The 18,091-nt window shown below is 37.0% G+C and overlaps 1 protein-coding gene across 4 annotated transcripts in view; it reads left to right on the plus strand.

The window, feature by feature from the left end:
- Positions 1-18,091, plus strand: part of LOC122490368 (cytochrome b5 reductase 4) — a 99,802-nt gene that overhangs the window by 36,546 nt on the left and 45,165 nt on the right. For all 4 annotated transcript variants that reach the window (XM_043593032.1, XM_043593029.1, XM_043593030.1 and 1 more), the window contains exons 4-6: positions 3,045-3,126; positions 13,709-13,738; positions 17,598-17,658. In XM_043593032.1, the coding sequence (XP_043448967.1) occupies positions 3,045-3,126; positions 13,709-13,738; positions 17,598-17,658 (173 nt within the window). The remainder of the gene's footprint in view (positions 1-3,044; positions 3,127-13,708; positions 13,739-17,597; positions 17,659-18,091) is intronic.

An 18,091-nucleotide genomic window follows, 5' to 3' on the forward strand; every position in this document is an offset into this window, starting at 1 on the left:
GCTCCAGGCTCTGAGCCATCAGCCCAGAGCCCGACGCGGGGCTTGAACTCACAGACCACGAGATCGTGACCTGGCTGAAGTCGGACGCTTAACCGACTGCGCCACCCAGGCGCCCCGAAACAATCTTGAGAAGAACAGAAATTTGCTTTTGTCTCACATATACTTTATTTTGTATTTTGTGATGATTATCCACATTGTAGTACTGGGATTTTACCATTTCAGATACCAGAGTCAGATTGGGTTATTTTTAGAGTTGACTTCTGAACAAATATAATTTGATTTCTGTTCCTTCTACTTTTTCATCCATTTTAGGATTTAATTTTTGACCAGGTTGCCAGAAATATAGTTTGTTTTATATTTAAATGTACTTAATGTGCATCTGCTTAAATAGCAGAATCCTATTTGCAATTAGTGTTCTTCCTTGGTTGAAGAAAAGTCATGTTTGGCCATTGGTCATAATAGCATTCTCCTTGGGAGGTTCTTATTGCTGGTTTTTTTTTTTTTTTTTAATTTTTAACTTTTAATTTTTACTTATTTTGAGAGAGAAAGAGACAGAGAGACAGCATGAGCAAGGGAGGGAGAGATAGATAGAGAGAAAATCCCAAGCAGGCTCCACACTGTCAGCGCAGAGCCCAACGCTGGCTCCAACTCATGAAACTGCGAGATCATGACCTGAGAGCCATATGCTTAACCAACTAAGCCACCCAGGTGCCCCCTTATTGCTGTTTTAAGGCAAATTCTTATCGTCATTTGGTAGTTGTTATTGTCTCTCAATGCAAGCCAAATAGAAAAGTTTGGAAGCATTTGTGTGAAAAATTGTCTGCCATACTTTTTTCTTATATCTATTCTGTAACCTCTTGATTCTGAATATACTCTTCCACAAGAAGATTCCTCAGTAAAATATAGTCCTATTTATATTCCTCAGTGTTGTGAAGTTAATATGGACCTTATTTAAGCAAAATTGTTTCGGAGAAGTCACAAGAACTGCTATAGTGTTAAATTCTTTAGCAGTTTAAACAGTATGTTAGTTACCAGATTGCTGCATTCCCCTTGGCTTTCATAGGACCAGTGATGTTTATTTAAGACTTTCACTTACCACAGAAGTAAACAACTTTATATTCTAGATTCTGTGGTGAAGCTTTTTATATCTTTAAACACTGGAGAACTTATTCATGGCTAGTATTTGAGTTGCACAAAGAATATTAAATAATCTTTTCTCTGTCAGATTTGTCTTTACTTTAGATCCTGCTTCTGACCTCTTGTTGTGTATTTTCAGATGCTTGATGAGCAATTTGATAACCTGTTGGCACTTCAACTCATTTTGCTCTCAAATAATATATCAACCCATCTACTTCCCTTTTATTCCCCCTCTGTTTTCCTCTTTCTGGTAATGGGGACTTGAAGCCACTTAAGTAATTTTTGCCTTTTCTCATTGTGCACCGCTATCTGGTCACTAGCGAAATCCCATGATGCTGTCTTTAAACATTACATTCTTTTCTCTCTTCCCACTGCCTTAGATCAAGTCATTATCACCTTCTCTGGCCCTACCATTGTAACACTGTACAGATCCCTTTACTTTCCAGTACCAATGTAAATAACATGACAGCTAGATTATTGTTCTTAAAGACAGTCATCTTAGCACCTTGTTCTACAGCTCTCTGATGCTCACCATTGACAATGGGATAAATCAAAAGTCATTATCATGGCCTTTGAGGCCTTCAAAAGACTGTATTAAAGTAAATATCCTCAACATGCATTTGGCTTTGAGCAAATGGAAGTACTTTGAGCCAATCACCCATTCTATGATTGGGATACCTCATACTTTTGCCTCCTTGGATATCCTTCTTCTTCATTTATCTGTTAAAATTCTACCCAATGCTCTAGCCCCAGGGATAGTGCTTTACATGTTGTTGGATGCTCCATAAATATTTGGTATATGGAATTTTAATTTATATTAATAAATGGAGGCTCCTTTATAATTATATACATATATTGCATATTTGTTATTTTAGTATATATTTACTAACTCAGGAGTGTACACAAGCATTCTCATATCAGTATTATTTGACCTGATTATTTTCCTGATTATCTAGTATTTTATTGAATAATTTATTAGTTTTCTTTTACTGGTCTTTTACAATTCGACATCTAGGTTGTTTCCAATATTTTGCTAATATAAATAGTGCTGTGATGAATATCCTGGTACTTGCATCTTCGTGTGTATGTGAATATTTTCTCAGGTAAATTCACAAATTACTCAGTGAAAGAGCTGCGTGTCCTCCAGAGGGTGTTTAAATTTAATTCCCACTGATGAGTCAGGCAACAAATAATGGCAGTTGTTTTCCTTGACGTGACAATCTCAGTCTGTTCGTTTTCAAGAAAATGTCTGTCAGATACCCAAGTCTGAATAACCAGTTTGTTTATCAGTCATTTTTTTTTCTTTTACATATAAATGGTCTTCTGAGACAAAAGCTCAGTTCAGTTTGCAAATCCAATAATTGCCTGGGTATTTTCCTTCAAGGTGAGGATCTTACTTTGCAGCAGAAGCGTTTTTGAGAACTTCTCATTTTGTTACACAGAATGTAAGCAAGACCTCTACTCAGACATTGAGACTTAAGAAAATTAATAATTTATTCTACTTCATAAAGCATATTCTTAAATGAAACCAATCCCCCGGCCCCCATGGGTATGTGATGGTGAAGAATATAAAGATTGAAACCTCTGCCTTGACTTGCCAGCATGCAAGCAGTTTTACCTAGCATTGCCTTTTCCACGTTAGTGCAAGCATCAACACTGGTGAAAAAGACAAATAACATCTTAGTATTATTATGAAACTAGTTGAGACCTCATGGGTATCTGAAAGGTCTGTACGCGGTACTTGGAGAACATTGTACGCTGCCTTCCTGTCACTGCCTTACTGGCTAATTGAATCTGCTTAGTTTTCCAGAGCAGTCTAAGTATGTTTAGTTTTGCTCCGAATAAAATTAGAACATCTCATGGAGTCAGAGTCATGTCGCTTCTCTGTCATTTACATCCCACACCAGGTTCATCGTTGGGTCAATTATGAATCCATGCTGAAAGAATGCCTGGTTGGCAGAATGGCAGTTAAACCTGCTCTTCCTAAAGGTAAGTTGTGCCAAGTGCTAACCTGGCAGTGATGTGTAACATGCACATACTTTTTTTTACTTAGATTTTGACAGATAGATTTAAATAAATCACTATATTGTTCTTATTTTTCACCGGCTTCCTGGTCCAGCCACTGTAAAGATTTTAAATGAATGAATGAATGAATGAATGAATGAAGCAATGACTTAACCTTAGAATATTGACAGGTTTTGAGAGAGCATTCATACGTGTGAAGAATGAGCATTATGGAAGTGAATGGACTCTATTTACTTCTTATTTAGTTTTCATTATTAGTCTTTTATTCTGTTGTTACATGGGTTAGCTAGAACACTTGGTTAGAGTTGAATTTTAGACTCGTTTTTGAGAATTTATTTTTTTGAATATGTAATATAGTCACATGACTCAAAACCCAGAAATTATGATGTTATACAATGAAATTTTTCCTCCCAGCTTTGTCTCCCATTTGCCTTGAACCTTCCCCTCCTTGCCCCTGTATTATGGAAAACCCTTGTTCTGATTTTAAACTACTTTTAAAATACACCCAATTCCCTACCCTAACCTTCTGACCTGACTCTACAATCTGTATGGTGTTGGAGATCACCTCTTTGCCTCCTAAGCTTCTTTCAGAAGAGCACTCTCTGAAAATTTTGGACATGCAACAGGAATAGCAGAAATGCTGCTCTTAATTCTTGACTGTGGATAGAACGGTAGTTGTTTCTTTTAAGTAACTCCTGACTTTGACACTCAATTAAGAATAAATTGGCTTATTTGACCTGAGTCTTCTGTTTATTAGTTCAGTGAATTTTGTCACTCAAGGCCTCCGTCAGCAGTGTGGAAATAGCACAGGCATGCCCAGATTTGAACCCTAGCTCCACGGCCTATTGACTGTGCAGTCTTTGGGCCAGTTTCTACCTCTGACCCTCAGTTTTCATCTGTACAGTGATTCATAGGACTAGGAAGTAACATGAGTAAAGTTCCTTTCACCGTGAGTGTAATAGATGCTCAAAAAGGATTATTTCTTTTTCTTCCCATTGTTACAAAACAAAAAAGCAGTATGTGTGTATACCAAAAGCACACTAATGTGACTTTTAGTGTCTGGAAGTTCTTCCAAACCAGTTTACGTTTTAAGCCAATTCCTTTCTCCTTTTAACTGACTCCTAAATTCACTAATTCACTGCCAGTGGGAGACACAGTATTAATTCAAGTTTCTGAATGACTACTTTTACCTCATCCTGACTGTTCCTTATCTCATTTACATAATCTGGTACTAATGGTCATGTCTTCTTCTGTAGTATCAGAAAGTATGCGGGTTCCTGAGGCTCTTATTCCATAAGGGACGTAAAGTTAGAAAAAGGACTTTTCTGGTTTCTTTCTTCCTCTCTGGAAATGAAAGACAGATGACTCTCAAAATACTTCACCAAATATGATAAACACCATTTAAAATAAGCGGATTGGTTCAAAATCTCCAGATATTTCCCCATACAAAAAGGGTAAGTTCAGGCAGCAATCCAGGGTGATGAGCTAGCTCTGAGGCCTCCGTTTCCTTCTAGCACTTATCTAGATGATCTGGATATCATCTAGATTAAGAGCCATGCCAGAATGTTAACAGTCACACAGTGGGTGGAAGACCAGATTGTGGGTCTCTAAAAGCAGGGAGTTGGAACTGAGATCCCTTCCTATGGCTTGGACTCTTGAAGGTCTGTGTAATGAGTGAAATGGGAAAGCATGAAGAAAATCTGTCCAACACAAGGGAATGTCAGGTTATTTTGTCTGCCCTGACCTTATTTATGAGGTGACAGGGGAGAGGAAAGAGAGATTTCCTCAGAGAATTTGTAACCGCAGCCCTGCCTACATAAGAGTTGGGAATTCAAATATATTCCACCTATGTGGTCTCAGAAACCTCAAACCAAAAAATAAAATGGCCTCCCATTAGTAGTTTCCCAGGCTGTTTGTCAGAGGTGTATACACATTTTTAATCGTGAAACACGCTTATGACCTAAAGCCCTCAAAATTCCCACAGGTACACATCAGATAATTATTAGTGTCCAATAAAAAATTAGACAACACATGAGGAAACAAATCATTGTTTCTTGTTTCTGCAAGAAACAAGAGCAGAATTTCACCCTTAGGGCTTCATTATTCATATACAGACTAAAACTAGTTATATTTGAAATGTTAAGGACAGTAAGAATCTATTAGTAACATGAGTAAAAAACAAGAGACTGTTAAAATTGTTAACAGAGACTGTTAAAATTTAATTGTGTTGAATTAAAAAACAAGAGAAAATTTCTAGAAATGAAAAATAGAGGTGGTGAGTTTAAAAATTACATAGCACAAGTAACCAAAGAGTTTAGACATAGTAGAAGAGCTCAGTGAATGGCAAGATTGAGCAGCGTAAATTATACAGAATGTACCACAGAGAAACAAAGGGGTAAAAAAATATGCAAGAGGTGTGGGGGATCCAACCATTGTAATCAGATTTCCAGAAGTAAGTAGAAGTGAGAATGAGGAAGAGGCAACATCTTGAAGGGATAATGGCTAAGAATGTTCTAGAACTAATGTCATAAATCCTCAAATTCAGCAAGTTTGGCAAATCCCAAACAAAATAAAAAGAAATCCACACATGGACTCTTTGTAGTAAAACTGCAGAACACTGAAGACAATGAGAAGATCCAGAAACAGCCAGAGAGAGACGGATTTAGTAACAGACCAGTGCTTGGTGAATTGACAGCTAAGTTACTAGTGTAATTTATAAGCCGCTATAGCCTGTTTACCAGAAGAACAGTAGAAGCCAGAAAACAGTAGAACAGTATCTTAAAACTGCTGAGAGAAAATAACTGGCAACCTAAAATCATTCAGTAATGAGGAGGATTAGATACAGGTAGGTAAGACTGAAAAGGAAAAATTAAAAAATAAAACAGCAACCACAAAACCAAAATCAGGAGGTTGGAAGGGTCAAGGAGACAGGCTTTCTGAATCCTAATCACAAAGAAGTAAACTGTGGTGAGTATTCTTTCTCCTCGTCACCACCTGGCTCAGGGGGGTATGAACACATTTCCTACGCAGAATGAGATATGGAGTCAGATACTTTGTATTCATAAATTAAAAGTTTCCTTTTTAACACTGTCCTCAGCTGTCACTGTCCTTAAATATTGATTACTGAGGCAGCATAGGATCTACAGAAAGCACAAATTTCATGAAGCTGACATGGGGTCAGAGCACATCTCTGCCACTTATAAGCTGTTATGTTCTTTGGTACCAGTTGACAGATATGAGAGTTTTCCCTCAGCAGTAAAATGGGATTTAAGAAGAAAACATGCTAACGTTATTGTGAGGATTAAGCAAAGGCATGTTTGCTGACCACTAGCGCCTAATAAGCTGCAGGGGGGTGAGCAGTGGAGCTGGTAGAAGTAGTTGCCGCGGTCCTAGCTACCTTCACCCCTCCACCCCTGCGGTACTGAGGCTGCTTACATTCTGTTCCTTTGTGTGTCCCTACAGTTATCAGGCGTAAACCAGCATGGACTGAAGTGTTTCACCTCGAAAGATGGTTCTGTTTCCATAAAAAAGAAAGTATTATTGTTATTGCCAGAGCATGTGAGATTAGGGCTGTGAATCCAGGTTTCACTCTAAAGCCTTTTTGGAGTGTAAGTGTTTATGCTAGGGTGAGGCCAGTAGCTGGGAGTGATGAGACAACTTGAAAAGCATTAGGAAGCAAAGACAAGAATTTTACAAATCAGAAAGGTGTTGATTCCAAGTAAGTGGATCGTTTTTGTTATTTGTTTTGTTTTGTTAACAGTAGAGACTCAAGATACAGTTTGAACTCCAGGCTAACCAGCAGGAGTAGAGCATGTAAAATGAACAGGGTAACTAAAGAGAAAGATCTAATGTGTCAGAAATAAGGAATGTTCCTGATAATTAAGGTGAAGTTCCATTTTAACATAAGTACCAATTGTGCCTTTCGTGTATGAGCAGGGATTGATCATTGATCTCTGCTGGGCCTTATTGATAGAAATTATTAGAACAGGGTAACTTTGTAATTGTCCAAACTGGGGCAGCTCTGAGCATGCAAGGAGGCTCTGTGAGTAATCGTGGTGAGACAACAGGGGATAAACTGTGACTGGCAAACTGCAGCATGTGTTCACTCTCCGGTTGGAACTTCTGGATGAAATGGGAACAGAGGATGAAAACAGTTGAAGGAGGAGCAGAGAATGAAAACAAAGATGAAGTGAGAACAGTAGGGGGAAAGAGACTATCGCTGGCATGGGGATTTGTGGGGGGGAGATGGGCACCCAGGAGCTACACTGAAGGAGAATTTTAATGCATGGACTTCTTTCAGTACAAGATCCCTCACATACTCTTTTAAGGAGGTGGTCTGCCAGACCCCAAAGCAGGGGAATCCAGAATTGGCATTTTATGGCCGTCTCCACAGCTGGGCAGTTCTGGGAGGATAGTTTTCAATTTATCTGGTGGTTTCTAGCGTGGCGGTGGTGAAATGCACAGGTATGTAGGAAGAAAACAGCAAAGCTAACTGCACCAGAATATAAAACATGATACTGGTGGATCTTTATCAAGCAAAGAATCAGTGTTTTTTGTAATCCTTTGTTTGAAAAGCATTACCGTTTATATTGTGCTTTAAAAAGATCAATAATGAATAAAAGGAGAAACTTCCCTTGGAAAGTTAAGCTTCGGTTCTTAATTATTTATTTATGTGGAACACTACGTTGTCTGGCAAAGATGAAAAATGTTCTTGCTTCTCGCCCTATTTTAGTTCTCAGCTGCCATTATTGTAGCTGCATGCCACATGTGGCTGTTGAATGCTAGGATGTGCCTCGTCCAAGCTGAGATGTGTTAAAAGTGTAAAAGACTGCATTTTAAGACTTCGTTGTAAAAAATGTAAAACATCTCATAAGTTTTACATAGATTACACATTGAAATGATAATATTCTGGATCTATTGTGGTTAGTAAAAAGACATTACTAAAATTAATTTAACCTGTTACTTTTTGTTAATGTGGTCATTAGAAAATTTAAAATTATGCTTATGGCTTGCATTGCATTTCTTCTGGGCAGCACTGTTCGAGACCAAATTTTTTAAAGTGGGTAACTTTAATGAGTCGATTCTTTGCCTTACAAAAGGAAGCATCTATGAGTTCTATAAATGGAGGGATTCTCCAATTGAATAACCATGGCCTTTAAATAAGGTACATTTAAATAAAAACCTCAGTATCTTCACTTTTATTTTTATACTTAAAAAATTAAAAAAAAATTTTTTTTTAAGGTTTATTTATTTTTGAGACAGAGAGAGACAGAGCATGAATGGGGGAGGGGCAGAGAGAGAGGGAGACACAGAATCGGAAACAGGCTCCAGGCTCTGAGCAGTCAGCACAGAGCCCGACGCGGGGCTCGAACTCACGGACTGTGAGATCATGCCCTGAGCCGAAGCTGGACGCTTAACCGACTGAGCCACCCAGGCGCCCCTTAAAAAATTTTAATGTAAGTAAAGTAAGTAATGTAAGTAAATATAAGTAATGTAAGTAAAGTAAGTGTACTTTAAAAAATTTTAATGTAAGTCATATTTTAAAAATACTAATCATATTTTCCAGTGGCATAGTGCAGTGTCAGAAATGTCTCTCTCTCTCTTTTTTTTTTAATTTGTCTTAAGTTCATTTATTTTTTAGCTCAAGAGAGAGTGAGCAAGGGAGGGGCGCAGAGAGAGAGAGAGAATCCCAAGCAAGCCCCCCACTTGTCAGTGCAGAGCTCGAAGGGGGGCTCAAACTCACGAACTGTGAAATCATGAACTGAGCTGAAATCAAGAGGTGGACACTTAACTGACTGAGCCATCCAGGTACCCCAAAAGTGTCTCTTCCTAATTTCTCATCAGTTTATCATGGTTTCTAATACTTTATGTTTTTTGTTTTCATACCCACTCTCTCAAGCAGTTACTGACTGTAAAGCACTTGGAACCATATCAGTAGAATACTTAAAGGTGGAAGAGGGTTTAGAGCTGTTTTAACATCTTTACTTTAAAAGTGAAGATGCTATATGTTAACTCACTCGAATTTAAATAAAAACTTGAAAAAACCCCAGTAAGTGAATAAAAATAAAAGTGAAGATACTGAGGTTTTTATGTATATGTACCTTATTTCAAGGCTGTAGTTATTCATTTGGAGAATCTTGCCATTTATAGAACTCATGAGTGCTTCCTTTGGTAAGGCAAAGAATCACTCATTAAAGTTACCCAAATTTGCATAATTTTTTTAAATTTATGCCAGTGATTTTCAACAGGGGTTGATTTTGCTACTCAAGGGGCCACTGTCTGGAAACATTTTGGTTGGCACAACTAAACTAGGTGCTCCTGGCATTCTAGTGGGTAGAGGAGAGGGCAGTGATGCCACGGAATAGCCTACCATGCACAGGATAGACTCCCACAACAAAGAATTGTCCAGCCCAAAATGTTACTAGTGCTGAAGTAGTGAGACCCTCTACTTTAGTTTTCTATTCTTAAAAATGATAGTATCCACAGCACACGTATGTGAAGCTGGTATGTAGACAAGTAACTATTGAATGGGCTGGCTGCTGGCTGGAAGTTCGAAGTAAAGTCAAAGTTCTCTCATCGAGGAGCTTCAGTTTCCTCGGTAAAATGGGCTCAGTGGGTGGGCAAAATATAAGCTCAGGTGCCAACTGATAGGAGGAAAGCAAGGCCAGCCGAGGCTTAACTAGTGGAGAGAAAGAGCAAGGTGTTGTGGTGATATGGACCTTACCAGATGAGTAAATTTGCTGTGTTAGTCAGGCTGCCTTAATTTGCTTTTGCTGCTGTCAGTCCATTGTCTGAGTGATTCCTGCCAGAAAGATATAAGGGAGAGGTCATTGAAAATGGGGGTGAGAAGTCCCTGGTCAAGGGCAGGTGCAAACCTGAATAGGAAGTGTGTCATGCTTTGTGGGTGCTACTGACCAGTGTTTGGTTTAGGTTAGTATTTGTTTTGTTTTCAGGGAAAGATGATTTTTGAACATGCGTATATTCATGTGCAGGTGATGCCAAATAAGGAAGGAGTGGTTAACCCTAAGAGGATATGACAAGAATGGAAAATAACTGATAAATTGGGGGATTGAATAAAAAATATCAAGTATACCCTACCTACAGAGAAACCACGAACTTCTAAAAATGCAGTTTATTCTGTGACTAGTGAAATGAGTAGTAGGAAGAAAACTGACCGGGAGTACGTACACATTCTAGTACTTTAAAATCTCTTTAACCCTGGAATTTTTCAGAGTATGTGTTTCAACTATTAATTACTTATTTTAATTCTGCCAGTAAACTATTTCTAGGGTGAGGGGTAATTCTGAGCCTTGAAGTTTAAGGGATGTATAAAATTTAAAGGTAATTCAGAAGATGATTACAAAGATGAGTAAAGGAAAGTAAAAGGTAAAGATAGTTTAGAAATATTGAAATCATTAAATTTTATAAGATTTGAGAAATTAGTGTGTAACTTGAAACGAAAATAAGACTTAAGCCTCATTTATGTTATGAGGAGTTCCATTTAGAAATATGGAAGAATTTCTAGAGAAAAAATGATTATTAAACATATTGTAGAGAGCCAGGGAGCCATCTTCTGGCAAGCCTGAGTAGTTAAGGGAATATAGAATGCTGCATTTTGGTCTTGGTGATAAGATCTCTGGTAATAAGACTGAGCTCATATCTGGTGGTTACGTGATACCGACCTTTGGAAATAAGAAGATGAGGTATGTAGCTACATGTTAAATGCTCAAATATAAATACTCAGCATTTGTCTTCCTAGGATGCTTTTCTTCAGGGCCTCAGTGACAAATACCTGGATATTGTCAAAACGTAGCTAAAATATTACCTCCTCAATGGAGTCCTTTCAAATTCCTTCCAACTAGAGATATCCCATTCTATGCTTCTAGGTATGCTACATACCTCTTTTAAAGCATTTATCATATTGTGTGTGTTCAAGAGAATGTATCAACATTTTATTTTTAATTCCGTTTATTTAATTTTTTTGAATAAGTAATGCATTCACATGATTCAAGTATGTGTAATGCATTCAAGTATGTGTAAGTAATGCATATCACATGATTCATACCTCGGTCTCCCATCTACTGGTTTCCCCTCCCATGTATACACAAAGGTAACCATGTTATTCTAATTTCATTATGAATCCTTCCAAATTTATGGGTGCATAAGCAAACAATATATATTCGTATTTTCCTAACTTTTTATCAAAATGCTTTCACATTATGTCAATATGTTTATTAAGATGATGGCCAACAAATATTTATTTTTTTAATATTTATTTATTTTGAGAGAGAGCGTGTGCATAGGGGAAGGGCAGAGAGAGGGGGGGAGAGAGAAAATCCCAAGTAGGCTCCATGCTCTCAGCACAGAACTTGAGGTGAGGCTCAGACCCAAAAGCTGTGAGATCATGACCTAGGCCGAAGTCAAGAGTTGGATGCTTGACCGACTGGGCCATGCAGGCACCCTGATCAAATATTTATTTAAAAAATGAGTATACTGGTAAAACAGATTTTTTTCTTTCTTTATCGTGGGGGTCCTCCTGTGGCTTCACCCAACAGAGGTAAACTAGATTGGGGCCACAATTGAAAATCCTTACCTACCCTTTTACCGCAGAAGAGTAGAGTGCAGTCCGTAAACTGCAGTGCTGGCTTTCAAAATTACTCTGATCTCTCCAGAAAGCAGAGGTTCTTATCAGAGTAATGCAGTTTAACCAACATTATGAGAAAATACAAATTCTCTTGGCTATGGAATTAATGATCTAGACAGAACATCAGATTTCTTGTCAGTCTCATGTGACTAAAAGGACTCAGATGTAAATATGCTTAATAATAAAAATAGTCTTTTATTTCTATGTGTCAGTGTTTTGAAAGAGTTGCAAAAGTAGAGTTTTTAAAAGTAATTTAGATCGTGTAAGTAGAAAAATCTCTTCCTACTGGTACTTCTTGCATTAAAAAAAAAAAAAAAAAGATTCAGAAAAAATGACCTATGTAGTAGGATCCAGAAACTTCTGACAGGTTCAATCAATTCATGTCAGGCGAGAAGTAAATCATATAAGATAAACATATATTTTTCCTTAGAAACAAATTATGTGGGGCAATTTTTCAAAAGCTGTGATCCTCTTAGATAAAAACAAATTGGTTTACTTGATAAATGACATTCATCAAACTGCCAAGTATGTGGTACACCGAAAATAGATTTAATTTACTTTTATCTGTGCGTTTGTTGGTTGTTCTAAGATAAAACAAATAATTACAACTAAGTAGGAAAGACAGATGAAACCCACTGATGAAAGTAAGTGATCAAGCAAGGACATCAGTGATCCCTTGCAAACTGTAATGACTAGATTTTTATTTGGCACTTGATAAGCAGAGCTCATTTTGAGGTATAAGTCAAGTGGTTTTTAGGTCTTTTGTCTTTCCAGAAAGTATTAACACTAGCAATGGCATAGTAAGAAATATGATGCTGAGTCTTAGAGGCTATGAAGTCTAATCTTGGCTTTGTTGCTAAAAAGCTGTGGATTTCATTCAAGTCCTTGACCCCTGACTTTCAGTCTTAAATGAGGGGATCAGATGGTAATTTGCTGCATGTTGTTAAGATCCCTTTCAGCTTTGAAATTATTTTGGTAAAATAAAGAAAATAAAAAGAATAGTCATCTGGCCTCCTTAATCATGATTATTTTATGATAGTTGAGTGAAGCAGAGGTAATTATGGTATCCCTGGTTGATTGAAAATCAGAACATAAAAGATTTGAAAGCCTTCATTTAAGTGGTTTAGTTTTTGTTTCCTATAAAACAAGGTCACCTCAGCAATTGATATCTACCAGTTTACTGCTTGGATATTTTGTTGGCTTGTCATTCTTTTTTCCTCCTCCTCCTCCTTCTTTTTTTTTTTTTTTTTTTTAACTCTGTTAACTTGCTGAGGGTTTTATTTTGACCATATGGTGTAGCATCTTTGGTGGTCAAAATACAATGTAGATTTGTGAGTTGGTTGCTGCCATCCTGAAAGAAAATAACTGTTAAATATTACTGTGTTGTACATACAAGTGAAAGTCTTATACTTTCATCATTTTGCCGTTTAAATTTGGAGTAAGCAATAATCTTTTTATGTACTGACCTAGATTAGATTAGATAAGAAAGGTATAAGATGTCTTTCTTTGGGTTGTTAGCGTGAACATTTTATTTATAATGTGTAATATAATAAATTCTGAATAATTTTGATTACTTTGGAATATGATGACCTAAACAAAACTTGGGTTTTTATATGCTTTCTAAAGAAATTAACCAAGATATTAGAAAAAAGTATTCAGCGAAGTAGAGAAAAGCTCAGTGAAGTGGGATACAAACACCTGGAGAAGAAATGGCCCAGCAATTTTCAGAATGAAGCTTCCTTGTTTGAAACATCGACCATCTATTTATTAGCCTTGTTTTTCTCCTCAGACCTGAACAGAAAGCTCTTCAAGGAAGGGGCTGTTATCTTCAAATATTAACTGATACTCTCTTTGATGTTATAGTATTATTATCTGACTTTTCTTTTCTAAATCACTATACAGACTATCATGAAGAAAAGAAAGTCTTAAATGGTAAGTCATATAAATTTATGATAAAAAATGGATCGTATTCTTATGAATTACATTCACATACAGAATTGTTTTACAGAATTATTTGGGGTAGTATTTGGATTTTTTTTGGGGGGGGGGAGGATATTTTTTATACAAAAGATGTCTTTACTTACCTAAACTTAGAGGCTTTGGCAGAACTTTATAGATCCCTTACTCCAGCCATTACTCTTAGAGTAAGTAGTCCCTCCTGGAACATCCCTGAACATGGCGATCATCTGCCTGCAGCTTGAATATTTGTTAGTGATGAGCAGTTCCACCCTCAGAAGCAAGACAGAACAAGTCATATCCCCCAGGCATGGAGCTGAATGCCAGTGTTTGCATATAGATGCTGAATAGCCTATTACTACTCTTTCCAGGCTCAGCAGCTCTGGCTTCTTCAGCCATTCAGTATGACTGAGAATTATGACTGACATTCTCCCCTCCCCACCTCCAATCAATCAATCAATCAATCAATACATAAATACATACATACATACATACATGCATACGGTGTAGTGGTCAGTATTGACTCTTAGGAAATGCCTGGGGCTACGTTGATTGAACTACTTGTTTAAGGTATGGTTTTTTTTCCTATTTATTTATTTATTTATTTATTTTTATTTTTTTCAATATATGAAATTTATTGTCAAATTGGTTTCCATACAACACCCAGTGCTCATCCCAAAAGGTGCCCTCCTCAATACCCATCACCCACCCTCCCCTCCCTCCCACCCCCCTCATCAACCCTCAGTTTGTTCTCAGTAAGGTATGTTTAGAAATAGGTTTTTTTCTCCATGTTTGCAAAAGAAAGTTATAGAAATTCAGCTATAAGCTAGATTGCCAGATTAGTTACCCTTCCTTTTTTAACCTGAGGAATACCGTCGTCTGTATTGTAGACTGACTTATTTCAGTTTTTAATGTAACACCTGAAGCTTTTTGTCTGATAGTATAGCACTGTATTAAATGAAAGGCCTATCTTGGGTTCCATATAATGATTGACTCTTTTGTGATAATAGGCATAAAACCATTGCTTAAAGACTAATTACTGATACACTGGGCATTTCCATTCCCACCACATATGGCTTCCAGAACCATTAGTTTCCTGTTGCCCTCCTCTGGATGCACTGCATTTAACTAATACCTCGGTTCAAGGTGGCCTTAAGAATGGAATATTAACACGTGTCCCTAAGTGTCTGGCTGGCACAGTTACCTATCATGATCTTGTATTCTATAAGATTGTGATATTTATATTTATATTTATATTTATATTTATATTTATATTTATTAGCTGCTTCTCATTTTGGTTCATTCAAGACTATGTGGTAAGTCTGTGTATTTGCAGATGTGATCTGTCTGCCAGCAATGTCATTATTCAAATAACTATTTTAAATCCTGAATGAGATAGATTACTGTGGTATTCCACTAGAGACCTGATCCCTTCAAATTAACAGCAGTCATCAAGCAGCACTTTGGGGAAAGAGAATATCCATTCAGTCCACCTAACTTTAGTTAATTATTTTACTCCACCCCTCATTCACCACAGATTCCTTCAACTTTTTAGAATGATATTATATATAAGGTGTTTTATTTTGCTTGGCAGATGTTGAAATCAAAGCACATTCCACAGCCTATGACATTATTCTGTTCTAAAAAGACATATTTGTATGACATTGTATAGTCTTTTAGAATGTTTGGAAATTGTCTCCTTTGCTGTCTCAAGATTGCAGGGCAAATTTCTTTACTAGTATGAATTTGAGGAAGCAGAAATGGTGGTTTTTGTAAGATCACAGTGCTGATACTGACTTCAAATCCAGATTTCTTGGTCCTAATCAGGTCCTAATAAGACCCTAATAAGATCAAAATTGAGTAACAATCTGTGAATCCTGTTGATAGCTTTTTCTTATGCAAAGTCTTAGATCGTGATGCATTTGTTTTTTATTTATATATCTAAGAGGCCTCCATATGATAAATGACATTAATCTCATAGTGAAATATCTTTTAAGTGATTTTTCAAATAATTTATTAAGATTATCTTTTCTTATTTTTTGTCATTTGAGATAAAAATACATTTTCATTTTTATAGTCCTGTTGTTATACTTTTAGTTTTCTGGTAGAGCATTGTTCTTTAGGATTCACTCCTAGTTAGTTCATAACTGTGGTTTTGTTATGTCCCATCTTTGAGATTTCTTTTGTTTATCTGAATATTAATTGTGTTCTGTAGAGTTGCATAGGAAGAGATGGAAACTGAGTGAGTAAGGCCTGGACTCAGGGCTCATGATCAGCCTCATCCCCCAAAATATGGCTGTTTGATATCTTGTGCTTGCACTTAAGTTGGATTTAAACAGAAGCTTCTATGGCTGGAAACAATCTTGAAACCTCTACATTAGTTTGTCTCAAAGATGCCTCCCCTCTCTGATTTTATATTACTGTGACTTTCTTTTAAAGTTTTTAATGTTTATTTATTTTTGAGAGAGAGAGAGAGAGAGAAAGCAGGGGAAAGGCAGAGAGAGAGGGAGACACAGAATCTGAAGCGGGATCCAGGCTCTGAGCTGTCAGCACAGAGCCCGATGTGGGCCTCGAACCTACAAACTCTGAGATCATGACCTGAGCCGAAGCTGGTCGCTCAACCGACTGAGCCACCCAGGTGCCCCATATTACTGTGACTTTAAAAAAAAATTTTTTTTAATGTTTATTTTATTTTTGAGAGAGAGAGAGAGAGCATGATCAGGGGAGGGACAGAAAGAGGAGACACAGAATCTGAAACAGGCTCCAGGCTTTGAGCTGTCAGCACAAAGCCTGACACAGGGCTCGAACTCACAAACCACGAGTGAGATCATGACCTGAGCCGAAGTCGGATGCTTAACCAACTGAGCCACCCAGGTGCCCCAACTGTGACTTTTGATGTGAGACCTCCAGGATTCACCAGAGACGAAACATTAAATTTGTTTTCCTGCACAGTTTGAGGAATAGAAATGTAATTGTTGCAGTGATTTGCAACAGCCTTTTGGCAGCAGGCCTCTTGTTTTTCCAAACCGATCCTTCCAGATACCAACAGCACAGTCCTGTTGTGGGAGGGAAATACAGAATGCTTTGCAGAATCTCTAGAGTTCTTCCACATCTCTGAGTTCTCAACTAAAAATCACAGTTTTAGTGGGCTTTTAAAATGCTGTGTTGCTGCATGCTGACAGGATTGATTTCAGTGAGATTATGGAGTGACTGGAACCCTCAGACATTTCTGGTATTAAATATAAATTGGTACAACCACTTTGGGAAATTGTTAAGCAGCAGCTAGTAAAGCCAGATCTACACACACCTTGTATACTTGCAAAAATGCGGATATATGTTCTTTAAGAATGTGCAGGTACATATACAAGAATATTTATAACAGTGCTATTTATGTATAATAGCCCAAGACTGCAAACAACCCAAATGTCCAGCAACAGACTGTATAAACTCTCATATTTATACAATGTAGTATAAATACAAACTACTGATGCGTTCAACAGCATGGGTAATAGTTCAGAAGCCTCAAGGTTTGATTTATTGCTTACTATCAATCATACTTATTTGACATAATGCCAAACAAAAAAAGCCTCAGACCAAAAGAGAACATATCTTATGATTCCATTTTTATAAAGGTCAAATACAGGCAAAAACTAAGGATGCTAAAAGTCAGAATAATGGTTACCCTTGGGGGGAGGGGTGGTGCTGGCTACAAGGTAAGTTTTTGTACATCTATGATTTGTGTCCTTTTATACTATTTTAATAAGAATTTTACTAAAAAGAAGAAAAAAAAATGCTATCTAGATGAACGGTAGCTGTTTTGTTTTTCTTTGTGAAGGCATGCTTCCCAAGAGCCAAGTGGCAGATACACTTGCCAAAGAAGGTTGTAGTTCTCCAAGGTATGGATTCTTGTTGTACTTTTTAAAAGCTAAATTACTTCTACACCAAAATAGACACATTAAAAAAAATAAACAGCTCTGAGTTTGAGTTCATGCTTACTGTATTAATCATGGTGCTTTGACATAAGAACTGTAGTGCTCATTTATCAGGCATTGTTGGAGAATGGGCTGTTTTCTGTATGTGTGAATTTTTAGTATAACTAAAGTTTGATCCATTTTAAACACTTATGTGTTTAAATCTTTGTGTTTAAAAAATTTTAAGTTAAAAAATTTCAAAAATATTTTTGACTTTAAAAACTATTCAAAAATATTTTTCTGATTATAAAATATACATTCATGGTGGAAAACTTGGAAAATCTAGAGAAATAGAAAAGAAAGTGTTAAAATCAGTTGTAATCTATCACCTCTGGATGTGTACTTAATATTTGGTCTT

This window comes from Prionailurus bengalensis, chromosome B2, assembly GCF_016509475.1.
Source record: "Prionailurus bengalensis isolate Pbe53 chromosome B2, Fcat_Pben_1.1_paternal_pri, whole genome shotgun sequence".
Classification (NCBI taxonomy): domain Eukaryota; kingdom Metazoa; phylum Chordata; class Mammalia; order Carnivora; family Felidae; genus Prionailurus; species Prionailurus bengalensis.